This window comes from Octodon degus, unplaced genomic scaffold (genome assembly GCF_000260255.1).
Source record: "Octodon degus isolate 3935 unplaced genomic scaffold, OctDeg1.0 scaffold00027, whole genome shotgun sequence".
NCBI lineage: Eukaryota > Metazoa > Chordata > Mammalia > Rodentia > Octodontidae > Octodon > Octodon degus.
The window spans coordinates 1,676,508-1,689,792 of record NW_004524603.1 but is presented as its reverse complement, the minus strand read 5'-3'; the positions used below and the strand labels follow the sequence as shown (position 1 = coordinate 1,689,792).

At 53.3% G+C, this 13,285-nt stretch overlaps 1 protein-coding gene across 3 annotated transcripts in view; it reads left to right on the top strand.

The window, feature by feature from the left end:
* Rnf32 (ring finger protein 32) overlaps positions 1 to 11,779 on the top strand; it is a 22,796-nt gene extending 11,017 nt beyond the window's left edge. For all 3 annotated transcript variants that reach the window (XM_023712735.1, XM_023712734.1, XM_023712732.1), the window contains exons 5-9: positions 54 to 86; positions 423 to 547; positions 651 to 759; positions 10,158 to 10,325; positions 10,937 to 11,779. In XM_023712735.1, coding sequence (XP_023568503.1) covers positions 54 to 86; positions 423 to 547; positions 651 to 759; positions 10,158 to 10,325; positions 10,937 to 11,158 — 657 coding nt within the window. In that variant the 3' untranslated portion in view covers positions 11,159 to 11,779. The remainder of the gene's footprint in view (positions 1 to 53; positions 87 to 422; positions 548 to 650; positions 760 to 10,157; positions 10,326 to 10,936) is intronic.
* Positions 11,780 to 13,285: the final 1,506 nt, after the last annotated feature.

Sequence of the window (13,285 nt, the reverse complement as noted above, 5' to 3'; positions counted from 1 at the left end):
TCCAGGCACTCGGCGCCCGCGGTGACGGGGCCCTGACCAGCTCTCTCCCGCAGGTGCTGCTGTCCTGCTCCCACGTGTTCCACAGGGTGAGTTGCGGCCGGAGGCCTCCAGAAGGGCCGCCGGCGGCCCCTGGTCGCCACGGGTAGTTAGCAGCATGCCCGCGGGCGGCGGGAGCACGCGGCCCGCAGCCGCGAAGGCAGGAGGTTTTGATGTCCCTGCGTGTATATGCTTGTGAAAAGTCTTTTTTGGAGCAAGTTTCACGAGGAAGGTGTTAACATCTGATGAAACTCCTTCGCTTCATAATCTAAATTGGACTAAGTCTCATAATTATGAGAGAAAAGAACACTATAATTACATTAGAAGTAAAAATGTTGTTTATAAGTAATTACTCATAAAATGCTCAGTGAAATCTTTCTCTCCAGGCGTGCCTGCAGGCCTTTGAAAAGTTCACAAATAAGAAAACCTGTCCTCTGTGTCGACGGAACCAGTACCAAACCCGGGTGATCGGCGACGGGGCCCGCCTGTTCAGAGCCCAGTGCGCGGCGCGGTGGGTGAGGCGCGGCCCGCGGGCCTGGCGGGCGGCTGGGCGGAGCCCCAAGTGCCCTAAAATAGAGCCATCAGCAGGGACTCACTCTCGCCGTCTGCCTTAGAATCCAAGCCTGCTGGAGGGGCCACGTTGTCAGAAGGTGGTACCGCAGCGTGAGGAAGGCCACGCCTCCCGCCGACCCCGCGTTGCGGAGGAGATTCTTCGAAGGAAAGGTAGGCGAAGCTCCCAAACTCTCCAGCCCAGGTGGAAGTGGCCATCTGCGGTCAGTAAACCTTGGGGACCGACTTGGTCTTTAGGGTTCTTAGACGGGTTGAGCAGCTGACGGCTGCCTGCCGGCTCCCTGGCCCCCAGCCTCTGTGTGCAAGGTGGTAAAACCGTTAATTCAGAGCAATTTTTGTGTGACCACTTGGGCGCTTGAGTGTCCTCTTCCAAGCCGCCTGTAGTGCAGGTGCCTGAGCGAGGTGCAGCGTGAACTGGAGCAGACTGCACATGTCCCTGCAGCGAGGGGGCAGGGGGCAGGGGCGCCCACATCCACCTCACTTCTCACCACTTCCCGTCCTCACGTTCACTTCTTGGGGACGCATCCAACCATGTCCCTCGACTTGCATCAGGAGGGGCCTGGGCTTGGGCTTTCCTTCCTTGCCTTCCCTCTGTGGTGGCGCCAGGGCATGGCCGCCATCAGAGGCTGGCCTCCTTGTCTGTGCTGTGACAAGAGTCATTCCTGCTCTACGCTGTGTAAGGACCAGGCAAAGTGGGTGCTGAAAACATGGGAATGATTCCAGCCCGTGTTCCTGCACATCATGTCACATTTGCCAGCGCCCGGTGACTCCCTTTGCACACTAGCAGCGGGACAGCCCCACGCTGTCCGTAGTGCTTCTCTGAGAGCTGCACACAGTGGTCAGCGGTGTCTTGCTGAATGTCCGCCTTTTCAGCTGCACCCCACTGAGGATCCTGGCCACAGGAAGCCCCTGCCTGCTGCCCTCCAGGGCAGCGCTGACTCCCTGCGGGAGTGTCTCAGAGCCACCCGGAAGTCCTGCAAGAAGTGGACGAGCCTGGACTTACAGCAGTCTGGTTGTTGGAGTACCCTTCTGGGCCACCTAAGTAGCGCAGTCATAAGCGTGTGTAGCCGTCGCTCGGGCCCCTGCTTATCGTGATGCCGTGCCACCTCACAGTCGAAGTGAAAAATGGACGTGACCAGGGCAAAGGCCTGGAGCACTGCAGGCGGCACCAGTGGCGGCAAGTGTGAGAGGCACGTGGACACCTGAGGTGCCCTCTGCCCCGGCCTGGCTCCTCCCTGTCCAAGGCAAACACAGGCGAGGACACCAGTCTGTGCACAGTCTGCACAGCTCGGAGTAAGTAAAGCTTTTTCTGCAAAACTTTCTTCTGTGAGTGAGAAAAAATAACACTCTCCAAGGCCTGTGTGGCCCTCCTGGTTGAAGTGGGCACAACGGGAGAGTAGAGTTCTAGGGAGTGATCCCCTTCTGGGCCTGTGTACTGTGAGTCCTGCCAACCAGCACGTCCACTTTGTACTGTTATGGCTTAGATCTAGCGTCCGCCAGAGGTCTCATCCAGAGGAAGCAGGTCCCCAAGGTGTGGTCTAGAAGGAGGCCTTTCTGAGCCCCTGCTTCCCGGGGGCCACAGCGTGAGCAGCACTTTCTGCCAGGCCCTTCCACACGTGGCTCCTCCTTGGAGCTGGCCCACCTCTGCAGGTTTCAGGCATTTTGTTGCAGCTACAGCAAAGTAAATAATATGGAAAATTAGTACAAAAAAAGTAAAGTCACTGCCACTACTGGACTTGACTATGTGGTTCAGAGGCCTTAGCAAATGGTTCTGGGGGGCTGGAAAGGTTGAAGATGCAGGCTAGAGAAGCCCTGGAATGCCCGAAGCTGAGCTTGAGGGGTGATCCTGGCTGGTGCTCATCATGCAGACAGCAGTGCAAAGCCCAGAAGACGCAGGTGGCCTCGGGTGAGACCACGGACTCTGCTGGAAGCTGGCCTAGCGCCCGTGCCTGTTACACTCTGGAAAAATGTTGGTCTACATTTTCTCCATGTTCTGAGACTTTTCAGGAGACGGAGATTAGGAGTGATGGACTAGGGCCAGCCAGATAGCTCAGCAGATTAAGGTGCCTGCTTAGGCAGACACAGGGACTGGGGTTCGATCCCCAGCATGCTGTGCCAGTCCCGCCCCCGAGGCGCGCTGAGACAGTGACTGAGACTGAGTGTGGTGGCGCATGCCTGTAATCCCCGCACTTGGGAGGCCGAAAACAGGAGGATCACTACGAGTCCAGTGCTGCAGTCTCACTGCATGCTGTGTAGTGAGACCCTGTAGACCTTGTACTAAGTACATTTAAAAAAAAAAATTAAAAATGAGTGATGGACTGATTAATCTGATGGAGGAAACTTTAATAAGGCATCTTATCATTGGGGCTGTGGCCTGGCTGCTTTTAGCCACATCTACAGTGGGAATCAGAACAAAAAGGCAGCGATGAATGATTTTAGTTTGCAGTTTCTTTTGTTATTTAATTTATATTCATTTTAATAAGGAAAAAAGCATAGCGATGAAACAGTTTCAGTACAGCTTAGTAGGATGTTTACAATAATTAATATAGTTGCAGTTGCAACAGAAAGTAAGTTCCTGCGGCGTTGGGGCAAAGGAGAGCAGGAGGCTGGAAGACTGGCGTCATTTAAAGCCAAGCGCACTGTATCACAGCAGCAGGAAAAATGGCCTGACGGGCCTCGGGCGGGCGCCGGCCAGCCTGCGCGGCACAGGCCCGAGGACGCAGCCCTTGAGAAAGCTCCGCTGTGAAGCTTACTCAGGAAGGGCCTCCCGAGGAATCGATTCCTGGAATTCATTTCGGCATCCTCAGAGACCACCGTAGCCGTGGTCCGAGGGGGCCTAGCTCGTGCTCACGCTGGCGTTGGCCACATGATGCTGGCTTTACCAGGATGTAGGATGGAAGAACTGTGGGGTTGGGAAGGCCTCAGATGTCAAAGGAAAGCTTGAGAGGCAACGGAAGGAGCCCCCAAGAAGGCGGGCGAAGCCAAAGGTGCAGTGAAATCCCAGGAAGCTGCAGATGCGAGGAGCATGGGCTGTTTAGTGAGGAAGCTGCAGGCAGCAAGTAGAGCCAGCTGAGGGGCCATATGGGCAGCAGCCACCAGGGCCATGGGGTGAGCCCAGCCATGTCTCTAAGACCCTGAGCAGATCGTACCCTGGTGCTAAACATGGGGCTACAGATTTAGTGTTCCCACTGCTGGGCCTCAGTCTTCTTTGGTTCCATTCCTGTTGCCCTCTTCCTCCCTTTCGGGGTCGGTGTGTTTATTCTGGGCCATCAGGTATTGGCACTATCTTTATTTTGATTTTTTTTTTTTTTGGAGGGGGGAGAAGACAGGGTTTTGTCATATAGCCCAAGGTGGCCTCAAACTCGGGACAGTCTTCCGACCTCAGCCTCCCAAGTGCTGGGATTATAGGTGTGCACCCCCACTCCACTTTTGTTTTGGAGGCTCACAGCTGTGGGTTTGCTTTGAGCCTCAGAGGAGACTTTGGACTTGGACTTTTCAGCAGTACTGGAAGTGTTAAGACTTTGGTAATTCTTAGATGGACTAAATTTATTTTACATGAAGAGATTTGCAGGAGTCGGGGGGGGGGGAGCAGGCGCGGGAGGTTATGGTTTCTATCTGGACTCCTCCACAAACCCACAAGCACCCAGAGGCAGGGCTTGTGGAGGATGATTGGATTAAGGGGGTGGCTGCAGCTGCCTGGGTTGGACCCTGCGTCTGGCCAGAGAGATGGGTCACCTCCTTCCTCACTTGCTGGCTTTACTTCTGCCTCCTGGCCACTGCGGGGTGAGCAATATCTTCCTCCACCAGGCCCCTCTGCCCTGTGGTCTGTTCACGCACTGAAACATGAGCCACAGCCAAAGCTCTCCACCTTTAAGTTGTGGGTGTGGGGCTTTGCGTCTCTGCCACAGAAAGAGTTGAGGGAGGTTAGGGTTTAAAGCTAGTGTTTCCAAAAAATGTGTATCATGAGATGTAGTTCAAATAAAATGACACAAAATATTCTATGTAATGGTTTGCTGAACAACGTAAGAAAAATAGCAAAGAATGAAAATCACAATAGAACAAGTGAATTTTAAAGTGTACTTGGAAATTCGGAATCTAATATGTATAACTGTCATGTGTTCAAGAAAAGAAAACTAATATTCTTTGATATATAACTAAAGCTGTACTTAGAGGAAAATTAGTAGCATTTAGTACAGTTATAGCGAGAATGATTAAAAATAATGAGCTTGCTAAATGGGATGGCGCATGCCGGTAATCCCCGCACTTGGGAAGCTGAGGCAGGAAGACTGGTGAATTTAAGACCAGCCTGGGCTACACAGGGAGTGGAAGGCCAGCCCGAACTACATAGCAGTACCCGGTCAGTTTCTCTTAAATGTAGGAGACAGAAACTATAAAGATAAAAGGAGTTATTAAAAAGAAAAGCTAAACTAATTCATGAAGCCAGTTACTAGTATTTGGGAGAAAAAAACTTGAAATAAGTATATCATCAGAGTTTTAAAAAGCTAGGGCTGGGGAGAGGCCTCAGCAGCACAAGTGCCTGCCTGGCAAGCACGAGGTCCTGAGTCCAGTGTCTGCTACCAGAAAAAATAAAATACTGTAACATAATACCCCATCAGGCTTAAAGCCAATTAGATAAAGCAGATAAAATATACAGAGAAGAAAGGTGTCCAGTCTGGTGCAGCAGCACATGCCTATAACCTCAGGATGCAGAAGGCGGAGGCAGAGGGTGACAAGTCTGAACTCAGCCTGTGCAAAACAGTAGCTTAGCCCTTGTCTCCAAACTTCCCTTCTGTGGGCTGGGGATATAGCTTGGTGTGAAGGCTCTGGGTTTAGTACCAGTACCACACGCAGACACGCACACGATGCCTGCACGCGGAAGGCCAGGGCTCCCCTGACGGACATCCCAGCCCACATAAATAAAAGAACAGGGACAGAGGGCGCCGGGGTCTGCACTCCCATAGGCAGGAGCCCTGGGCTGGGGTGGGCAGCACAGCTCCTGGCCCCAGGCGCGTGGGAAGGAAGTGCCTGGGAGACAACCAGACCACTTCTGTCCTGGCCAAGGCAAAACAATCATCTCTACGGTCAGTAAAGTAATCCAGGTCATTTTTACTAAAAGAACATCTGCTCATGCGCATGTTAGTGTTTCGGGACTGTGTGAGTTCTCTTGTGCTTCTAAAGCTGTAGTAATCATTAAGCACAATACTTTGTAGCTCACACCGAACAGCTTACCTGCAAGCGAACTTTGCTCCCCTGAAAGGCCAGGCCAGGCCCTGGAGTAAGCACTCCTCTCCCGCTGGGGCGCCTGTGGGTCGGAGCTTTGTGTCACCAGCACGGCACCTCAGGAAGACAGTGACATGCTTTTTCTTCTTGTGGAAACAAAATTCATTATTTTTGTCAAGTAAACACTTGTTTCAGTGAAGAAAAGTTTAAATTGGTTATCTTCTTTTAAAAACCTGCAGAACTATTTTGTTGAAGCTACAGTTATAAGTAAAGTGAGACTTTAGAAATCACAGGCTGGGGAGATGGCTCGGCCGTCTAAGTGCCTTCTGGCAAGGACAAGGACCTTGCTTGACCCCCTGGTACCGCATACTGTGCCAGCCCCAAAACCAGGCGTGGTGGTGTAATCCCAGCGCTGGGGAAGCTCACTATGGTCTGAACTGTGTAGTGAAACCCTGTATCAAATTTTAAAAAGAACAGGCAGCTGGCTCCCTTTGTCCTGCCCAGCCCGCCAGTTGTAGTCCTCCGAAGCGGCCACACTGCAATGGAAATTGGGGGCTTCAGCAAGGTCACTGCCAGGTTTTCAAGTTTCAAAAAAAAAATAATTTTAAAACAAAACCTATACTCCTTCCAAGCTTATTCACGAAGAGAAAGGCTCCCTCAGCCCCAGGACAGCGGGAAGCCCTGCTAATGCACGGAGGGTGCTCACGGTCACTGCAGGCCTGCAGCTGCGGCCAGGCTCCCTCTTTGGGCTCAGCTTTCCTTTGCTGGCTGGTGGGCGGAAACTTCTTGCTGTACTTGGGAACCACGGGCATAGATCAAAGATAAATTACCTTCAGGGAAAAAGAAGTGGACTCAGTAGAAAGGAAAGGAAAAGACATCTAAAAGCAGTGATGGCTTTAGAAAATAAATTAGGAAGTGTCGCTTGCCGGTTGTATTCTACAGGTTGGAGCAATGCTGTTGTAGCACTCCAGGTGAGATGAGCTTAGGGTATCTCCGCAGCTTTGCCTGTGAAAGAACAGTGGTCCTGCATGTCTGCTGCCACAGCCCCCGGAGTGCTCCTCCGGTTTGCATGCATCTGTGGGTACTAGGTGGGAATGCACGGGACGCCCCCGTCCAGAGCGGTGCTCCTGTGCCCCGAGAGCTCGCCCCGCATTTGCTCTGCCCTGAAATGCCACTGGCACGTTCCTAGCGAGACTGGGCCACTGCAACGTGACCCAGTGTTGCAGTGCAAGTTCTTTTCAACATGCTGAAGTCTCCTGGTAAGAAAGGAACAGGTCAGTGTTGAGTTTTGCATCCTTAAACGTCAGAGAATTAAAATTGAGTCCCAAAGGGTTTTGTCAGAGAGGCTGCGTGAGCAGTCTGGGGGTGGCAGTATCCTGTACTTGCTTACACAGGCTTGGGGGACTCCGGCCGAGGCGGGAAGGCCTCCAAGCTGCAAGATTGATTCCCACCAGCACTGTGTGCTGAGGGCTCCGTGCTGCCCAGAGCACAGCGGCTGGCCCTTGAATGCCTTTGATCCTTATCTGGAAACCCCACTGCTTAGTCCTATAACTGAGGCATGCTCTTTTATTGGTGCAATTAGAACTTTTCAAATGTGCTGTGTTGTCTCCACCCAGCAGTCCCAGGCATTGTCGCAAAGGCCAGGCTGGGGCTCCGTCAGAGCTGGGCTGGGCGCCTGCTCCCGCACACACCAGCGCCCGCCGCTCCAGCTCTGTCATTTCCATCTCACCAAACAGCATAATGGTCCCGAGTTTGCTCAGTCCTTTGACTTCCTTTATCACACAGAGATGGCAAACATTCTGTTGCTAACTTGAAGTGGCTCTAGGCAGCAAGACCGGGAGGATATTAAACCAGTAAAAGCTTATCAACTGATTCATTGATACGCTGTAAATTCCAGGCTTTTCATTTTGCTTTTGAGGGTGGCATAAGTCAACACATTAGTAAGCAATTTGCTGACATCAAGATGGATCGCTGCAGGCGCCTCCTGGGCAGACGGAGCTCACCTGGGCACTCTTGTTAGCGGGCGTTTTTTTAATGTTTAGCAGTTCGTTACTTGTAAATGACCTGTAATCGCTTTGCGTGACAATGGTCCAAGCCCTTAGCTACCCAATTTATTAAATACTGGAAATATGAGACTTAAAAGGAAAAATGTATTAAGACATTCTTTTTCAAATTGATTCTTTAATTTTTATGTGTCTTGCCTGTGTATGCATAATTCATTATATTAAATAGGCGTTTAAAAGCCAGAACTCAGTTGTCAGTATTTTTGGACACTTCTTGCCTTTTCAACTACAAGGTGGACAAGCCCACGTGAAAAGTAAGCGAAAGACAAAGGAAAACGGAACCTGAACACAGAAGAAGTTCACATTTCAGAAATAGCGACTAGGAGCTGCACTTGGGAACTGCTCGGAGCCGACTGCAGCAGGTGCCCAGTGTATGTGGATCAAGTCCTACCGCCCTGGTGCTGAGGGCGGATCGTGCCGAGCGCTCAGACCTCCCCGCCGCCCCAAACATCATCCTCGCAACTGTACACGACTTGGACTTCCAAGGACAACAGCAGCCAGATGGGCTCACTTGTAGCTATCAGACCTTGAGTGTATGCTGAAGGGTTGTTGCTACGTGCAGGGCCCATCAGTGCTGTGACTATAAGCTAACGCTTTGAGTGCATTCTGGAAGTCACTTCAGAATGATTCTAGACAAGCACTGCTCTTTTCTTCCTCCAAGAAGGAATTTCTGCTGCACTCTCTTCAAATATGTACATTTGGGGCATATATTTGTCCTTATTTCTAATCTGTTGCAAACCTAAATTTTTATTGAACGCTGAGGGCCTTCCAAAGAGGACCCAGCTGCTCCCCAAATCTCAGGCACTCATCGGAGGAGATAAGAAACACACACAGGAGCGATAAGGCAAGCCGCAGGTGGAGCGGCCGGGAGAGCCCGAGTCGGGTTTCCTCGCGTTATTCCTTTGGGGGAAGGAAACAGACAAATAAAATTATTCACAGAAGCAAGTAAGCGAGCTACCGGGTCACTTCCAGGAAAGAAGGGAAGGCTGGTGCCCACAAATATTGAGAGGCTTTGGTGTGTTTCTGATCAAGCAGATTATATGGTGAGGTATTAAGAAGGGAGCCTGAGCGACACAGGGAGAGTCGGGGCAGCAGCCAGGGCGACCAGCTCTGGCTGGCCTGGTGCTCGCCGCGCTGCCCGCCGCCCTCTCCCCGGCCAGGCCCCCTGTGCGCCCCCACGAGCCTGTGGAGCCCAGCCCTCCTGCCCAGGCAGCAGCACCCTGGGCTGTGCCTGCAGGCTTTCCACTAACTGGGAGCGGTGAAGAAGTGTCCAGGGTCTCTGCTCTTCGGGGCTGGCCGTGCAGCACCTGCCAAATGACAGCTCAGCAAGTCCCAAACATCTTAACCAGCCCCTAAGAAGTTGTTTTAAACTAATTTGAAGACAACATTGTGGACTATAACTACTATTGTTTAATTCCTATTTTATTACTTAGTGAAATTCTGTATCTTTTGTTTTTACTATTTGTTATTTAAAAAAAAAAAAAAAAAAAAAGGAAAGAGCAACCCACTCGGGTCCCCCTTCTGTCCCTCTCTTGGACAGAAGCTTTCTTTCCCTCAGTAAATAACCTGCTTTTAAAAAATAAGGAAAAAGAAGAAATTGTTTTAATTGTTACCACTCAGTGCTTGAAAATGATAAAGGTAAAATCATTTAATTTAGACTGAACAAAACATTTTATGACGCTAATGGGAGTACTTTTGGGCCGGCCAGACAGCAGACTAACGCGCCTGCTTTGGCAGAGCGCAGAGGCCGGGGTGCACGCTCCTGAGCGTCGGGCCGGCCGCCCCGGGGTGCACCGAGACGGTGATGGGCCCTGGGCGAGCCTGCAGTTCCAGCGCTTGGGAGGCTGAAAACGAGGGAAGGTTGAGTGGTTAGCGTGAACGCGATGTTCCGCCGGGCAGGCGAGCTGGTGCTGCAGTACAGAAGCTGCGCCCACTGCCAGCGCAGCCGCCTCCCGCCTTGCCCTGCCTGGGGAGCCGCAGGGACTCCGCCTGGGCGCGGCCGGCGTGGGAGGGGCGCGACCCGGGTGCGCTCCGCAGGGCCTGCCAGGGTGGCCTCTGAACGGAACCGGGTCCGCAGGCGCTTGGGGGTCGGGGGCTCCTGCGTGGAGCGCTCCAGGCCGGGCTGCGCCATAGCTTGCAGCGCGCCCGCACAGCCGCGGGGTGGGCCGTCCGACCCTCCGCCCGTCCCTAGACGCTGTCCTCGGAGACCGAGGGAGGGGCGGTGAGGCGCAGACAAGCTGCTCACCAGCCGGCCGCGGCCCTCCCCAGTTCCTGCAGGTCAGCCAGCGCATCCTGCGCTCCTTCAGCACCGACGTTGAAGAGCTCTTCGCCGAGATCGACCACTGCCTGGCCGTCAACCGCAGCATTCTCCAGCAGCTGGACGAAAAGTGTGGCCCCGAGCTCACGGCCGAGGACTGGGAGACCATCCAAGCGCAGGTAGGCAGGCGCGGCCCGGCCCCACCGCCTCCCGCCTCCCGGCGCCCTCGGGCAGGGGGTGCTGCTTCCCTGCGCCTGCTCCGCGGGCGGCCCCTGGCCTTCCAAGAGCAGCGGTGGCCACTAAGGACCCTGCTGTCGCACTGGTGGGGTTCCGCGGACTGGTGCTTGGTGAACAGAGCAGGCCTCAGGGCACAGCCCCTGCCAGGTTCCTTCCTAGACGAGGCTCCCTGCGATGCTGGCCGGCCTGCCTCCTGCGGGCGCAGCAGCTTCAAAGGAAGAAGACAGACTCGGAACTGGAAGCCAAGGCGTGGGAAAATTGAAGATGTCCGATTAGGGAAAGTTCCAAAGGAAATTTAGCAGTTACATAGCCACTTATTTTGAAAGTCTCCGTCATGTTTAACTGCAGAAAGTATATTAGTGATCAGCATAGTAGAAAGCCTTTTTGCTTTGAAATTGTCTATCACGCGCATGCTCCTGTGCCTCGCCGTGCTTCACAGTCACTCTGCGTGTGCATGTGGGTGCCCCCAGCTGTCAGGCGTGTCCCGGTGCTCTCCGACAGGAAGGCCCTGGCACCCCGCCACTGACCACTGAGTGTCCGCCCTCTGCTGCAGGCTGCTCACCGCGAGATCTCCGAGTGCTCCATCTGCCTGACACCACTCGGCCCGCACGGGGGCAGCCGGCAGCCCCGAGCCACAGTCCTGCTGTCCTGTGCACACCTGTTCCACCACGCCTGCCTGCTGGCCTTGGAGGAGTTCTCGCTGGGAGACAGCTCACCTCTCCTTGCCTGTCCTCTCTGCCGGGCCTGCTACCGAAAGAAAATCCTTGAGTGGTGAATTCCTGCTCAGGGGGCTGGGGAGATAGCTCTGCAGCTTAGACACCTGCCTGGTCCCCCCAAAAAGAATTCCTGCTCAGGACAACTGGCATAATTTGAAGGGGAAAAAGCCTGCCTGGGTTTTCGATGAACCCCATGTGGGCTGGGGTCAAGTCCCACAAGTGCTTGTTTCCAGGCTCACATCTCTTGGCAGGTCTAGCATATATAGGAAATGTAACTATATTTTAAAAGCTGAAAACCAACCCATCTAATTTGAGCTTTTAGTCTATAAAAAGTAAAAACAAATTCCAGAATTGTGAGTTTAATCACTTGATATGAAGAGTGGCATTGCTGAAAAATCTAGCTAGTGTTTGGTCGACAGCTAGGAAATCTTCTGAGCACATCCCAGATGTTTTCCACTAATGGGAGTCTCACAGCCTCTGTGGTCTTCATGCCTGCTTTGCATAATCACGTTATTTCTGTGTGAGAGACTCCTGTTGTAGCTGAGCACTTCAAATGTGTAAATCTAGGAAATAAATATTCCATGGCATTCGACGTCAGAAAATGGCAACTCAGACTTTAACGAAGCAGTAGATGCCGTAGATCGTAGCAGATCCCTTGAGTGGGTGGTTTCTGATGCTGATTTTCTGGTGACCCATCCTGAGGGGCTGGCTCCAGGGTGCCAGGTACCTCCAGGTCTCCACGTGCCCAAGCCCTGTACGTGACATCTGCGTACACCTACACAATGTAAATGCAAGGTACAAATCAGTTCTACACTGCGCTGTTCAGGGAGTCATCACAAGTCCCAGGCAGTACGATCATCCTCTCGGAGTATTTTCAGTCCTTGGCTGCTGGGCTGCACGGCAGATGGACCACAGTGTACTCGGCTGTGTTGTGACAGAGCTGTGCTGGCGGCATTGCCCCTGGCAGGCAGATCCGGCCCCGCCAGTCCTGACAGTACAGGGAGGCAGACCAGGGACCCGCACCCAGGCTCTGGCTCCTGCAGCTGGCTGTGCAAGGTCTCCTGGGCCTCCTGCAGCCCAGAAACGCTGCTCAGCCACGGGGGACCAGCGTGCGCAAAGTGCACTCCAGTGCGCGCGGTCGTGTGGAAGGCAGACTGCACAGGCCCAGAGGTGCGAGCGGTGGACACCGAGCACCACCAAGCTCAGAACAGCGCTCCACGCGCCATGCGGGAGGTGTGAACATGCCTCTTCGGGGGTTGTTTGGTTTTGTCTTGCTGAGACAGGGTCTCTGTGAAGTTCAGGCTGGCCTTGAGCTGAGTTTGTAGCCCAGGCTGGTCTGGAACTTGCTATGCTCATCCTGCCTCAGCCTCCCAAGTGCAGGGATTGCAGGCGTGTGCCACCACACCGCACCTCTTTATTTTTATCTCACCTTTCTACAACAGTACTCGGTGTGGACTGGTATGGAAGTATTATGCTTCCTCTATGTCCATAAAGTTTAAGACTAAACATGCCTGTTAGGATGAGCTAAAACATTCTAATGGTGGGGCATGCAGGCCATTACGAGCACAAACTCACTTGCAGGTTCACTGCCACGGGCGACTCACATGCCCTGAGCCCACGCTGCTCAGCACGTGGCCACGGGCTCTCCAGGCAAAACCATGAAGCTTAAAACTGCTTTGCCACGTGGAGGCCAAGCGCCCTGGTTTGAAAGACAAGGCTTTGGAGTTTACAAAGAAAAAAGCATGAACACGCAGGACGGGAGCAGTTCTGGACGGCCCCACTTCGGCACGTGCGTTGGCACCACGAGTGTCCTCAGCAGCCAGCAGCACTGCCAGAGCTAAGAAGCCCTTCACGCTGGTGGAGAGCTGTCCTGCCTGCTGCCAAGGTGGTTCGTCAGGAGCTGGCGGAGGAGGCTGCAGCTCAGAGGGGCACGCGTTCCTCCAGCACCCTGATTAGACGAGGGACGAGCAGCACGGGAGACTGAGACACAGCGCTAGGATTAAGGAGTCACCGTGGTAAGCGACCTAGGCTGGCGAGGCCAGGGTGATAATGACGAGGCCGTGGTGCTCACTTTAGGGTGACATATTTTTCAGGAGGATGTCCTGAGGACATTACAGCCACTTTGCTGCCAACCAACACCAGAGCTACAGAAGTGTCCGCACCTTTAAATGATTATTGTTGTGTGT